The sequence below is a fragment of the Anomaloglossus baeobatrachus genome, chromosome 2 (assembly GCF_048569485.1).
Source record: "Anomaloglossus baeobatrachus isolate aAnoBae1 chromosome 2, aAnoBae1.hap1, whole genome shotgun sequence".
Lineage (NCBI taxonomy): Eukaryota > Metazoa > Chordata > Amphibia > Anura > Aromobatidae > Anomaloglossus > Anomaloglossus baeobatrachus.
The window spans coordinates 570,382,150-570,397,315 of record NC_134354.1 but is presented as its reverse complement, the minus strand read 5'-3'; the positions used below and the strand labels follow the sequence as shown (position 1 = coordinate 570,397,315).

Sequence of the window (15,166 nt, the reverse complement as noted above, 5' to 3'; positions counted from 1 at the left end):
CATACTTGGCTAAATGTGCGTTCTACAGTTCAGTATGGCTTCCGTCATAGTCAGTTACAGAAAATGAAAGACAAATATATAGAATCAGGTTTTAATGATTTAAAAAAAAAAATTATCTATAGTGCATGAAAGCCAGGAACAAACAGATTTCTTTTTTCTCTCACGGCTTGCCATGAAGTAAGCTTGTGTTGAAGGAAGAATTTACTGTTTAGACTGCAGGCTGCATTATCTAATTTACTTGTAATCTGAACGGAAATGAACAGAAGTATAAAAATGTAATTAGGTTCTAGTAGGGGTCTGTTCGAATCACATTCAGAGACATTTGGCGATTACACCAGGAAAAGCTCCAAGAATATTTGCTAGACGTATCTAAGAGCTTCATTCACCATAGGCCAAAAAAGTAAATAATGATAATCAAGTAGAACTTTCTCATTACCTGAATATGTGGACAGAACTGACCATTTGTATAGCTTTTTCCACCTATCTTTTCCCTTCTTCACATGTAATGTTATACTCTGCATGAGCCTAACCATTAAAATTATTTTGATTTTACCTTAAACTACATTTTCTTAAGGTGTTTTTCATGCAAATGATATTGATGAACGATGAACAGGACAAGTTACCAATAATAATATTAATAATAAATTTGTTTCTGTAGCGCCATCATATTCCTCAGCACTTTACAATTCAGTGGGTACATGTAAAACAATACAGAGACATTATAGTAACAATTCTACAATTTTAAAATAAGAGTGAAGACAATGCTCACAAGGTTACAAATCTATAACAAAATGGGGGTGACAGAAAATAATATAACTTGTTGTGTAAGATACCGGCATCCTGAAGTCTTAACTGGTTACCCAAGTAAGGGATGCAACCACTAGAAAGCTCTATGCTTTAGAGCAGAGAAGGAAACTTTCGGACCTTGATAGCCATATCCAGGTCTGAGAGAGGGTCATGAACCATATCCAGTTCAGAGAGGGTCTTGAGACACATCCAGCTCAGAGAGGGTCGTGAGCCACAAGCAGCTATGGGAATGGGTTGTAAGCCACATTCAGCTCCAAGAGTCGTACGCCACATTCAACTCCGAGAGAGTCGTGCGCCACATCCAGCTGAGAGAGAGTCATGAGCCACATCCAGCTCTGGGAGAGGGTCGTGAGCCATATCCTGCTATGGGAAAGGGTCGTGTGCCACATTCAGCTCTGAGAGAGGGTCGTGAGCCACATCCAGCTTTGAGAGAGGGTTGTGAGCCACATCTAGCTCTCATCCTCCTCACAGTAGTGACACCCAGAGGCCCGATTACCAGTATAATGACAGCCAAAGATTTTCCATCATCTCTTATCCCCATGCAGATCTGCTCTTCTGTGCTGGGCTACTCGCAAAAGTCACCATCTGATGCCCAGCCCTTCACGATTGTTTGCTAGACCTGGTGCTAATGCAACAAGCTGGCAGACAGGCACAAGCCATGCATAACAGGTCCGCAAGCCACATGTGACTTCCAAGCTACAATTTGGGGACCCCTGTTTTAGATCTTGGAAGTGCTGTTGTAAAGCTGGCCATATCCAGTCTCCTTCCAAGTCTCTCATGCTACAGACGCAAAGCTGCCTCATACAGCAAACTGGAAGTGTGCCCAATTTGGTCAAGTGGTCAATGAAGATGGAATAAAATGTCAATCTTCAAGAGTGCATTGCCCCCAGCCCCCAGGAGAAGTTGAGAATCTTCCTTTACCTGTCTGTATATTTATGGGTGTAGAATGTGTTTCACGGGTAACAAACTGAAGGTCAAGAAGCATTCATAAGCAGGGAGAACATATGACGGGGGCATACTATAAGGACACTTTAGAGAAAGACAGCCTACCTGTGCTTGCTGACAACCTATGCAGGAGGACTCTTCTCTCCAATGAAGCTACATTAATAGCAAACAAGGGGGTGACGATTCGACCATAGTAAGTGGGCGGAGGGTAAAACAAACACTAGGCCTTTATGTCTTGGGTGTCACATTAGGAGCTCTATATATTTTAGCTAAAATGTCCATTTATCTTCCACTGATTCATACTACTAATTGAACTATGTTAATTGATAATTTATTACCGTGTTTTTCCAAAAATAAGACCTCCCCCAAAAATAAGCCCTAGCAGGGATTTTCAGCATTTTCGGAGAAAGGCTTAAATATAAGCCCTCCCTCGAAAATAAGCCCTAGTCCCGGATCAATAATGAAGTGTCCGTGCAGCTAAAAAAGTTACAGATACTGCAGGACACTTCATTATACACAGCGGCACCCGGCAATTACACTCACCCGACACTGTGCGGCAGGACCTGCAGTGATAACACACCCGCACACATCAGCTCACACACACACACACACACACACAATCAGATCTCACACACAAACATCGGATCGCACACACAGTCAGATCGCACACATAATCAGATCGCACACATAATCAGATCGCACACATAATCAGATCGCACACACAAACATCGGCTCACACGCAAACAACAAATCACACACATACACACACACACACACACACACACACATCGGATCGCACACACATCGGATCGCATACACACTCACCTCATCCAGTGACACCGATCTCTTCTCGCCGGGAGAATCCTGAGAGGCAGTGCGGTGCAGTGCAACGAACAGGACCTGTGGCCGGACACGTGACTTGCTCTCATTCTCTGCTGCCGTAAGTGCTGGATGTGATGTGATGTGTGTGTGTGTGTGTGTGTCTGCAATCGGCTGTGTTTTTCTGCGATCGGCTGAGTGTGTCTGCGTTCGGATGTGTGTATCTGTGATCAGCTGTGTGTGCCTGTGATCGGATGTGTGTATCTGTGATCGGCTGTGTGTGCCTGCGATCGTATGTGTGTATCTGTGATGGCTGTGCGTGCCTGCGATCTGCTGTGTGTATCTGTGATCGGCTGTGTGTGTCTGCGATCGGCTGTGTGTGTCTGCGATCGGCTGTGTGTGTCTGTTATGGCTGTGCGTGCCTGCGATCTGCTGTGTGTGATCTGCTGTGTATATCTGCGATCTGTGTGTGTATCTGTGATCGGCTGTGTGTATCTGTGATCGGCTGTGTGTATCTGTGATGGCTGTGCGTGCCTGCGATCTGCTGTGTGTGATCTGCTGTGTATATCTGCAATCTGCTGTGTGTGTATCTGTGATCGGCTGTGTGTGTGATTGGCTGTGTGTATCTGTGATCGGCTGTGTGTGCCTGCGATCTGCTGTATGTGATCTGCTGTGTATATCTGTGATCTGCTGTGTGTCTGTGTGTGATCTGCTGTGTATATCTGTGATCTGCTGTGTGTCTGTGTGTGATCTGCTGTGTGTGTCTGGGATCTTCTGTGTGTGTCAGCGTGTCAGCTAGCAGCAGGGTAGGACAGCGTGCAGCACCGACCGACCAGAGATCACAGGAGGACCTGGGAACCACGCAGACGTCCTGGTCTGGTGAGTATGAGTCTCCTGGGAAGTGGGGGGTCTGCTTTTTGGGGGGGTAAACTTACCCCCAACCGTGTTTCTCCAAGAATAAGACCTCATCCAAAAATAAGCCCTAGCGCTTTTTTGGGGGGCAAAAAAAATATAAGACACTGTCTTATTTTTGGAAAAACACGGTATTTCCTACCTTCTGGAACAAAATTTTCACCACATCCTAAAATGTTATTAGGAAAACATACAATGGCTTACAGAAATAACACTGGTACAATATATATCTTTTCTTTTCAGACCAGCATCATCCAATAAGATTTCGTATAGCCAGGCTAAAGTGATTACCAGACTGAAGACGACTGGTGGCGCCTCGGAGGAATATAACACAAAGACCTTTGTCTGAAACAGTTTAATTAACACAACAGAGAGGGGGAGAAAAAGAAAGGAGTAAAAAAAAAAAATAAAAAAGGGGTAAAAATGACAAGGCTTCATTCACTGATTCATTCATGGTGTATAGAATTCATTGTTTTGTTTTTCCTTGTCGTGTAGTTTAGACTTCAGTCTTTTCTCTCATTACTTAAGCATTCTAGCTGCTATGAAACTGACCCTAGAAAGTTACTGAGATCAATGACTGAATCAACAGGGGATGAAACTGTGGGAGCAACTAGTAACAAGCATGTAAGATGGTTTACTCCTGGCACTTCATGAATGGAACCAATTTCCATGAATCAGCGGTGGACATGGGTAGCCGCACAAGGGCCGAACAGGTTAGGGGACCCACCGTCATCCTGAAAACAGTTTCCTTCTATCAATTAGCTGATGGATTGTTAAATTAGGTGCCTTATGATAGCATATACAATTCTTGCACGAGGGCCCTCTACTGTCTGTGACCGCCCTTGAAATTATTATGGAGTGTAAAATGGGACTCCTCGAAGCCAAGCCCCTTCTTGTAGATACTGTAAGAAGACTTGGATAGAAGTAACATGCAATTAAAACTGAATAATAATGTGGTCAATTAAATGATGTACTTTACATGTTATACCATTAACCGCGGGGTCTTAATTGAGGGGAGTATAAAATAAAAAAAATAAATAAACTTACTTAGCCAATACTTCTGTCTTTTCTGCCAACCATGTCCGGGTCACTTATGGATCTGCGACAAGTCATTATGTTACAGCACATCATATACTAATGTAGCAGGAAACTGTTTGGTAACTCACAATCTTAGGCCACTTGCACATAAGTCTAAGGCTAGGGCCCCACTTTGCGTTCACCTATTTGCAGTTTAGAACGCACGTTTTGGGCTTAATTGATTTGACCAAAGTTGCCTTTTTCAGAAATTTAGCGCTGAAAATGCATGTGTATTTATCGCGCTTTAGATGCGTTTTCAGCGCTTTTTACCTGCGTTTACACCTGCTTTTTGATAGATGCGTTTTGAACATCAATACACTGCTAAATAAAGTTTAAATAGTCAAACTCAATGAAAAAATTGGAAAAAAAGAAACAAATCTATATTTATAGGACAAATCATGGAAATAGATTAATTTAATGAAATTATAGCACTAATATGATATTTTATGGAAAAATAGCAATAATTTATTACATTTCTTATTTTTAATTGTCGGACTATGTGTGTGTGTAAAGGGACATATGAAATCATTATTTTGATGTCCAAAAAGCATGCGTTTTTGAAGTCCAAAACACATGTTTTCTGCACTGGAAAAGCAGGTAAAACGCAGGATTTTGCTGGATTCTTGGTTTTTGCCATTTCTCATAGACTTCAATGTTAGCAAAACGCACCCAAAATGGCAAAAACAATTGACATGATGCTTCTTTGAACGCATGGTTTTTGCCACAAAATATGCAAATTAAACGCAGCGTTTAAAAACGCAAAGTGGGGTCAAAGTGGGGCCCTAGCCTAATACATGCTCCTTTTAGATCCCTATGATGCTGTTAGTTTGGATTATTAAAGGAAACCCTGTAATTTGATTCCGCCTCCCCAAGCCTCGGGCAGCATGAATCAGCAGCTGCCTGTATGACTGCAGCCAAATATGCTTTACTCTTAAATGCTCCAGCATTTCAGAGAAAACACAGTTTGAAGATCTGGCTATGGACTATAAGAGACGAAGTCTTATAGTCCGGCACCACTGGGCTTAAATTCACGATGTCCTTGTTTTGAACAGCATAAACCGAGTGACAGGTTCCCTTTACATCTGCATTTCAATGAGGATTTGTAGCTGTGTATGGGAAAAATGTGCCTATATTAACCATGTGTGGATATACCTACAAAATATGTTGTCGCCATGTTAAAAAATAACTAGATGGGACCTTACATGATTATGACATTTGATCTCAGAAGTGTTTTGGAGCAATTATGTGATCATACATAGATGTGGGTCTTCCAGTGGTGCCATGACGTGGTATTCCTGAAGCCTTGGTAAGAATGCTGCCATTCTCCAGCCCTCACTTTTCCTTTATGTACTGCAAGCACATAGTTAAAATATTGAGGGTCTAGCCTTTTCGGTGGCATACACTTTTGTAACATCATTGCATTATACTTTGGAATTTATCCGCACATTATTCCATATTAGATTTTATAGAATTCCAAATGCATTCACGGCACTCACAGAAATTCATTTCAAAGTCAAGATTTTAATACTGTTTTTCTGCTGAAGCTTCAGTACAAAATGATAAAAAAAAGAGTAAAAAAAAATACAGTACCGCTTTTTTGACCATTGCATAATAAAAAAAATAAAAATAATCACAAAATATTGTGCTTTACAGGTTTACAGATATTATGGAAATAGGAGGCATATATTCTCTGGTTAATGTGCATATTTTAGAGGACTATGTGCTGCACCCAATCGCATACATTTCTAGGAGTATAAAGCTATTACAGACACTGGATAGAAGTCTAGATTGCTTGGAATTATTTTCTAGAATTTCTACACCAAACTGCAAGCGGCCAAACACTGGATGGATTCTGCAGGGCTCTGGTGTGCAGCGGTTCAGTACCTTAGAGTAATGCATTAAATGTTACAAATAATAATTATTATTATTATCATATTATTATTATAAAGAGGTGGCGGATGAGGAAAATAGGAACAATAAGTGCTTCATATGGATTCCTTGTACCGTACAAAGGTAAGACGTCAAAGTGTGGACAGAAAAGACATACAGTATGCAACTATAATACTGCATCTGATTGGAGAGGACATCAATGGTGTTTGCATATATCGCTACATCTTGTAATACAAAGACATAAAACATACACATGTAAAAAACACTTTAAGATTGCCAACACTGGCCATACAAATCATTAAGGCACTGTGCAATGGATTTTATTGTGAGCCAAGAATCAGATGTCCGATGTGTCACTGAAGTCACTCACAGTCACCAAGCTGCTCACTAGTGTGCTGGAGGTGTCTGCGTCACGGGTATCTGGAAAGCAGGGAAGATGACGTTCATCAGTCCACAAGGAATACGCACCACAATATATGCTTTCAACAACGAAAGTCTAGCAGTTTTGTTTACAGATCTGAGCAATATGTCACGAAGCCACTGACCGGTTTCTGTAGTAAGAACAAGTAACTTTACCTGCCCTAAAAGCCCAGAGCTGTAATCAGCATATCTAACAAACTACTTCTTCAATACTTCTGTGTATTTATCAGAATTTTCGGGAACTGGACTGGAAAAATACATGCAATCTGCCCAATGTTTTTGATCCCCATCTTACGGTAGCTATATCTTTTTATTTTCCCTTTGACATACAGTGGAACCTCGCTTAACGAGTAACCCAGTTAGCGAGTATTTCGCAAGGCTTTCTGTATATTTGTAACTCGGTTTACGAGAAAGCCTTGCTGTACGAGCAAAATACTCACCGCACACACTTCTGGTTCCGTACATCCACCGCTCTCTAACCCGCTCTTGCAGTCCACACAAACACACGCAAGCACGCACAAACACACACAAACAAACACGCACGCGCACACACACATATTATGTTCACCTTACCTTTCTGTTCCCGTTCGCCGGCTTCCTGGAACTTGCATGTATCGGGTAACCAAGGCGACCGTTGCCGGACCTTCAGCTCCCAGCGTGCTGACGTCAAAGGCAGGAGCCGCTTGGCTCTGATTGACCAGCGTGCTGCCTTTGAGTAGCGGCTGACAGGGGAAGGTCCTCCCTCCAAAGGATGTGTATCCAGTAACCATCGCGACGAGGGAGGAACTTCCCCTGTCAGGCACTACTCAAAGGCAGCGCGCTGGCCAATCAGAGGCAAGCGGCTCCTGCCTTTGACGTTAGCGCGCTGAGTGCGGAAGCTCCGGCATCGGTCGCCTTGGTTACCCGATACACGTCTTGTACAGGCGAACTGCAAGTTCCAGGAGACCGGCGAGGGAACGGAAGGTAAGGTGAGCATAATATGTGTGTTTGTGTGTGTTTGTGCGTGGTTGTGCGTGTGTGGAATGGCACAATAGGGCACCAGGATGGGACATTTAACAAGTTGTGGAACGAATTGTCTGCATTGCAATGATTTCCTATGGGAAATCTTGCTTTTGCTGAACAAGTAACTTGGTTAACAAGCACACTCCCAGAATGCATTGTTCTCGTTAACCAAGGTTCCACTGTAATGGCTTGTTTTAGAGGGACGAGTTGTAATTTTCTGTGCCATCATTTACCGTATTTTTTCGATTATAAGACGCATTTTTCCTCCCAAAAATTGGCTTCTGCTGCCACCACTGACCCGCCGCTGCCGACCCGCCATCGCCCCGCCGCTGCCACCACTGACCTGCCGTGCCTCCTGTGACCCCGCTCCACACTGCTGCTGCCCCCCTCCGGTAAGACACCACTGGAGTATAAGACAGACCCCCTTTTTTTATCTTTACCTTTTTTATCTCTAAATTTGGGGTGCGGCTTATAATCCAGTGCGTCTTTTAAAACGAAAAATACGATAATTCAGTCTTTAATGTATTGGGATAAAAAAAACAAAACAAAAAGAAAACCAAAAAAACAAAACAAAACAGCAATTCCATCATTGAAATATGGGTTACGCTGTTATGGCATTTACTGAAAGGTAAAAAATGTTATTTGTATTTTTTTTATTTTCTGAGATTTTTTTGTATTTTGTGGTTGATAAATCTGGGCAAGTCCTTTGTTAATGATATAATTGTAGGATACATAAAACAATTTGTTTGCTTTTCAATTCCCTTTTTGTGAGGAATGGTGACCAAAAATATGACAATTCTAGAATTATCTACTCAATTTAACGTCATTCATCAAGCAGGATAAATAATATACCATATTTTTCGGACTATAAGACGCACCGGACCATAAGACGCACCCTGGTTTTAGAGCAGGAAAATAAAATTTTAAGCAAAAAATGGGAGTCAGGACACACTGTTATGGGGCGAGGATCTGCTGCTGACACTGTTATGGGGGTAATGTCTCTAAATTCTCTACTAAGGTACCCCAGCCTGGTAATGATCCTCCTGCCTTGTATATACAGTATATGTCCCTCATCCTGCTATATACCCCATCCTGGCATATGGCCCCATCCTGCTATATACGGTAACCCATCCTGGCATATGGCCCCATCCTGCTATATACCCCCATCCTGCTACATACCCCCAGCCTGCTACATACCCCCAGCCTGCTACATACCCCCAGCCTGCTCATATACCACCATCCTGCTATATACCCCATCCTGCTCATATACCCCCATCTTGCTCATATACCCCTATTTTGTTCATATACCCCCATCCTGTTCATAATATACCCCCATCCTGTTCATAATATACCCCCATCCTGCTCATAATATAGCCCCATCCTGCTCATGATATAGCCCCATCCTGCTCATAGTATACCCCCATCCTGCTCATATTATACCCCCATCTTGCTCATATACCCTCATTTTGCTCATATACCCCCATCATGTTCATAATATACCCCCATCCTGTTCATAATATACCCCCATCCTGCTCATAATATACCCCCATCCTGCTCATAGTATCCATCCTGCTCATATTATACCCCCATGCTGCTCATATTATACCCCCATCCTGCTCATATTATACCCCCATCCTGCTCATATTATACCCCCATCCTGCTCATATTATACCCCCATCCTGCTCATATTATACCCCCATCCTGGTATACGGCCCGCATCCTGTGGCACATAAACAAAATAAACATTCATACTCACCTTACCTCACTCCCTGCAGCATCGCTCCTCCTCCCGTCTGTGTCAGCGGCAGCGCCGCTGAGTGGAGCCGTCCCCGTTCTCCTGCAGCATTGCGATGTCCTCCTGTGCCAGCGACGGCTGCGTGTGGATACGTGCGCACAGCGATGACGTCATCGCTGTGTGCGCCGCTAGTCTCAGCGGCCGCCGCTGGCACAGGAGGACATCTCAATGCTGCAGGAGATCGGGGACGGCTCCACTCAGCGGCGCTGCCGCTGACACAGACGGGAGGAGGAGCGATGCTGCAGGAGAATGGGGACGGGTCCTCTCAGCGGCCGCCAGGAGGAGATCGCGGTGCTGCAGGGGAACGGTGACAGGTGAGTGTACCGATTCACTGCTCCCCGCGCTGATGATGATGCACGGGGGGCAGTGAATACAGCCGCCGATGATCACTCCAGGCAGTAGTTGCCAGGGGTGATCACGGCCGGCTGTTTATCCCTCGCCCATCCTCCCGCCCATCACCCCGCCCACCTGTCTACTCCTACTTCAGCGCTGAGGGATGGGCGGGAGGATGGGCGTGCATATTAAATGAGCGGGTCCACGTGGTCATGACAGGCGCTGCTGCTGCCTGCTCGTGCCCCCGATGACCCGCTCCACCGCAGCACCCTCATTCCCCGCAGCCATGCCCTACATTCAGACCATAAGACGCACCCCCCACTTTCCCCCAACATTTGGGGGAAAAAAAGTGCGTCTTATGGTCCGAAAAATACGGTAATATTTAAAGAGTGACAGTGGTTTTGTCCAATTCTCTACTCCTCAGTCGCCCAGAGTAAGCAGCGGACCGGGACTTTCACCTGCGAGCAGGCCTCGGGAATACTGCGCAGTGACCCGCAGGGCCTGCTCGCAGAAAAAAGTCCCAGTCGAGAGATGACTTCCAGGGCTGGCAATATGCATGTTCTCAGCCGGAACACCGACTAGTGAGTGCAGCCTCACTCAATACAAATGTATGGAATGGGCGCGTCCGACTAATAGGCATGGCCGTTTAGTGAGCTCCGCCTTCCTGAATACCCTTGTATTAAGTGAGGCTGCGCCCACTAGTTGGGTTGTAGCCCGGAACATGCATATCACATAATTGTGGTCATGTAACCGCCGTTCCTGGCTCAAAAACGGACAAACCCTTGCAGCACTAGGTGTGCGCTGGGAGGATTCATGAGTCTGCAGTCACATACAGTGACACATAGAGTAACACATAGAGTGACTGCAGACTTATCATTTTAGACTGGACAACACTTAACTACGTCGATTGGATGTTTGAAACTGGCCTTAGGCACACAGAGCTTTTTTGGCAAGTTTTTTTCCTGACCAAAACCTGATCTTGTGGCAGGAAATCTCCTTTGAGTCATCTGCATTTTTGGTGCATTATTTAGTGGTGTTTTGCTGCAGATTTGCTGCTTTTTTTCTACAAAATGGGTTCTATCAATAAAAAAAACGCAGAAAATCTGCAGCAAAGAATTGACATACTCATGCTATAAAATCCTGACCAAAAATGTAGGTATTTGACAAAACAGTCAGGAAAAAAACCTGATGTGTTTGTGTGTGTGTGCATGAGATTTCAGAACTCTCAGACTTTGCTGGGACTGTAAAAAGCAGCGTTTTATTAGCATGGATTTGCATAAAACCAAGGCAAATCTGCAGCTAAAAAACATAGCAAAAACTTACCAAAAAAAGCCCAGTGTGAACATAGCCTTAGAAGTTTGGAACTGTGAGGTGGGGCAAAGACTGTTGAACACAAAAAAATTTGTAGCCTTTTTTTGCAACATCTTGCAATTGAAATCTGCCACATTTTGTTGGATAAATCTCTCCAGGTCCAGACTTTCTAAGAATTCCTGTATGCATCTATTAGGATTCCCTGCACATTACATACCTCCTTTTGTCAATTTAGAAGCAGTGAACGTATTTTTCACAGAAGATTCAGGGAGCTCTTTTTTGGGTACAGTAGCTTTTCTGGGTTTTACAGATCTTGGCACTTCAAACAGTTCGTCCTCTAGTGAAGTGCTATCAAATTCAGTGTCATCAAGGTCGGTAACCTGTCGAGCAAAAGAAATAGAAACAAAATAAGCATTGTTGGAAAAGCTGTTCTTTACCAAACATTCATCGGCTAACGGGGACACCGGGAGGGAGCGCAGCAGGGGGTAACAATGCCTTCCTGCCACACTGGAGACACTGGCTGTGTCGAACTTGTTGCAATGTTATACATGGATAGGATTTATTTTTGGCTTTACTTGTCTTTTAACCCCTTCAGCAGCAGTCTATTTTGGCCCTTAACGACAAAACAAGTTTTTTGTTTTCTCATGGTTTACTTCCAGGGGCCAATTTTTTTTTTCTATCGACGTATGTGTATAAGTCATAGTTTTCACTGATACTATTTTTGGGTACCCTAAACCTCGTATACCGCAGAAGTTCGTTTTCACCTTCCTGACAAGGCCAAATTTAACAATTCTGACCAGTGTCACTTTATGAGGACGCTTCAACGGATGAGGAACGCTTCAACGGACCCCAGTGATTCTGAACACTATTATATATACACATACAGTGTGTCCACCCATATCCTGTCCATCGCCATCAACTTGAGAACGGCGGCAGCTATAGGCATAGAAGTGGTGTCTAGGTATAGTAAAGTAGCTATGTGCTACGCAATGAAACCACCTAGAGCGCCACCTGGTGGAAAACAACGGAGTTAGCATTTTTATCTCGAAAACGGAACGAGATAGAGAAAAAAAAAGTGAATTAAAAAATTGTAGGGCATCATCAATTCAATACGAATCGACACTTTACATACAGAAATGCTATGATATGACACCCATGACCCCCCAAAAACATTGAATGCTGGTCACGCGTATGGAGCTCATTTAACTTTGATGCTCAAAGTGGCCACCGTCAGCTGCAATGCACATCTGGACTCTGGACAGCATACTGTATCTTGCTGCACCTTGTGCAATATGGTGGGTGACACGATTGCACAAGCATCTGTGATACGTCATCGTAGGTCCTGCAATATTGGTGGAGGGGTCGCATACACCTGCTGTTTGACGTGACCTCACAGAAAGAAGTCCAATGGGGTCAGGTCAGGTGAGCGTGGAGGCCACTCCATGCAGCCACCATACCCAAAGACTTGTAGAAAGGTCTACATGAGGTATCGCTTCACATCCGCAGCCTTGTGAGTTTTGCACGTTCTAATCTTAGCATTTCTGTATGCAAGGTGTCGATTCGCATTGAATTGATGATGGCCTACAACTTTGTAATTCACTTTTTTTCCTCTATCTTGTTCCGTTTTTGACACAAATACACACACACACACACACACATACACATAATGGATGGATAGATATTTGTACTTAATGTTAGTGGTAAATTTATAAATTTAGATTGCAAGGTTTTATGTTTATTTGTGAAAATATCATAATTTGGTGAAAATTTTGTGATTTTATAACTTTTCATTTTTATGACCTGAAATGAGAGAGTTATGTCACACAACACAGTTAATAAATAACATTTTCACTTGCCTACTTTACATCAGCACCATTTTTGAAACATCATTTTTTTTTGTTATGAAATTATAAATGGGTTAAAAGATTATGAGTAATTTGTCATTTTTCCAACAAAATTTACAAAACCAATATAGACACCATTTAAAAAATAAAATAAAAAACAAATGCACCCCTCAAACCCACAGGAATTAAAGCAATGTGTAAGGGAAAAAAAAAGTGAAAATTTACTTTTTGCCATAAAAATGTTTCACTTTCATAAGCATAAAAGGATAAAATGCACCATACAATTTGTTGTGCAATTTCTCTTGATTATGCAGATACCCCACATAAGGTAGAAAACTACTCTTTGGGTGCACAACAGGGCTCAGAAGGGAAAGACTGCCATTCAAATTTTAAAGTGCAAAATTGGCTGAAATAGATAGTGGACACCCTTGATGTGCCAAAATAGTGAAAAAACCCCACAAGTCACCTTAGGCTATGTCCGCACGTTGCTTTTTACCTGCTTTTTTGCTGCTTTTTCAACTGCAGCGTTTAATGGCACAATGGTTGTTTTCTGCTTTTCAAGCAAAGTCTATGGGAATTTGGGTTTCTTGTCCGCACTATGCAGTTCAAACTGCAGCCTTTTTGTTGCAATACTTTGGTCAAAAACTCAGCTTTGCACTGCAAAACCCAAATGGCAAAAACAATTGACATGTCAATTGTTTTTGCCATTTGGGTTTTGCACTGCAAAGCTGAGTTTTTGACCAAAGTTCTGCAACAAAAAGGCTGCATGTTTTTGCACTGTTTTGGCTACAGACCTGTAGCCATGAAACACTGCTATAGGGGAACTATCACCACGTCATATCAGAATAAAAAAAACATTGTTTAAGTCAGTTTTTCGTTTAAATGTATTTATTTAAAGATTTTTGGTAAGGTTTTTTTGGGGGGGGGGTTTCCGTTTCACAATCTGTATTAAATATAAAAAATAGAACTCTTGCAATTTACACACTGTCCATTGGGGCTTCAAACTCTAACTTTCTTTTGTTTCAGGAAATAATACATGTACTTAGCCACCATGAACAGACACTGACGCTATCTTTTGCAGTGAAGTATCTATTGAGTGTGTATCTAGGAAATGTTTAAGGGAAGGAGAGCAGTGTCAGCAGTGACATCACCAATTATGATCGGTGGATCCTTTGTTATTAGCTGGGTAACCTGCCACCGTAATTCTGCCTCTGCTGATAAGGAGTATGCTGAAAACTCTTCCTGAAAGGACAAGAAATATAGTCTCAAAATGCCCCAGTAGCCAGTGTGAAAATTACATGATTACTTATGTAGTAACACAAAAACCTGACGTAAACTATAGGTAATTTTCTGACGATAGCCTCCTTTTAACCCCTTAATGACCGCGGGCAGTAATATTACGTCCTAGCGGTCATAATGTTACTGCCCGCGGTCTGGCGGCGGCAGCATGCCGCGATCGGCGCACATCTCAGGTGATTTTCACAGCTGAGATGTGTGCCTGCTAGGCACCAGCAGAATCGTTATCTGCTCGTGCCATTTAACCCGTTAAATGGTGCTGTCAATATGTGACAGCGCCATTTTAACAACATCTGCTGTTTAAAGCTGTACAGCTGTGATCAGCAGATAGGGCAGATCGATTGATCGGATTGCTGATCGCAATAGCCCCCTAGGGGGACTAGTAAAATAATAATAAAAAAAAAAAGTAAAAAAAAAGTTCTAAAAAATTAAAAAAAAAAACTAAAAAGTTCAAATCACCCCCCTTTCGCCCCATTGAAAATTAAAAGGTTAAAAAAATACACACATTTGGTATCACCGCGTTCAGAAATGCCCGATCTATCAAAATATAAAATCAATTAATCTGATCAGTAAACGGCGTAGCAGCAAAAAAATTCCAAACGACAAAATGACGTTTTCTGTCACCACAACTTTTGCGCAAAATGCAATAACAAGCGAATAAAACGTAGCATCTGCACAGAAATGGTACAGTTAAAAATCGTCAGCTTGAGACGCA

At 42.8% G+C, this 15,166-nt stretch overlaps 2 protein-coding genes across 5 annotated transcripts in view; one reads left to right on the top strand and one right to left on the bottom strand.

Annotated features, from left to right (window-relative positions):
* The window catches only part of CLDN10 (claudin 10), a 48,579-nt gene extending 44,049 nt beyond the window's left edge, over positions 1-4,530 (top strand). The window contains exon 5 of the mRNA XM_075334356.1: positions 3,727-4,530. Within this exon, the coding sequence (XP_075190471.1) occupies positions 3,727-3,832 (106 nt within the window). The 3' untranslated portion in view covers positions 3,833-4,530. The remainder of the gene's footprint in view (positions 1-3,726) is intronic.
* A 1,555-nt stretch (positions 4,531-6,085) lies between these two features.
* The window catches only part of DZIP1 (DAZ interacting zinc finger protein 1), a 169,441-nt gene continuing 160,360 nt past the window's right edge, over positions 6,086-15,166 (bottom strand). For all 4 annotated transcript variants that reach the window (XM_075336751.1, XM_075336752.1, XM_075336753.1 and 1 more), the window contains 2 exons: positions 11,529-11,691; positions 6,086-6,870 (listed from right to left, as the gene is read on the bottom strand). In XM_075336751.1, the coding sequence (XP_075192866.1) occupies positions 6,788-6,870; positions 11,529-11,691 (246 nt within the window). In that variant the 3' untranslated portion in view covers positions 6,086-6,787. The remainder of the gene's footprint in view (positions 6,871-11,528; positions 11,692-15,166) is intronic.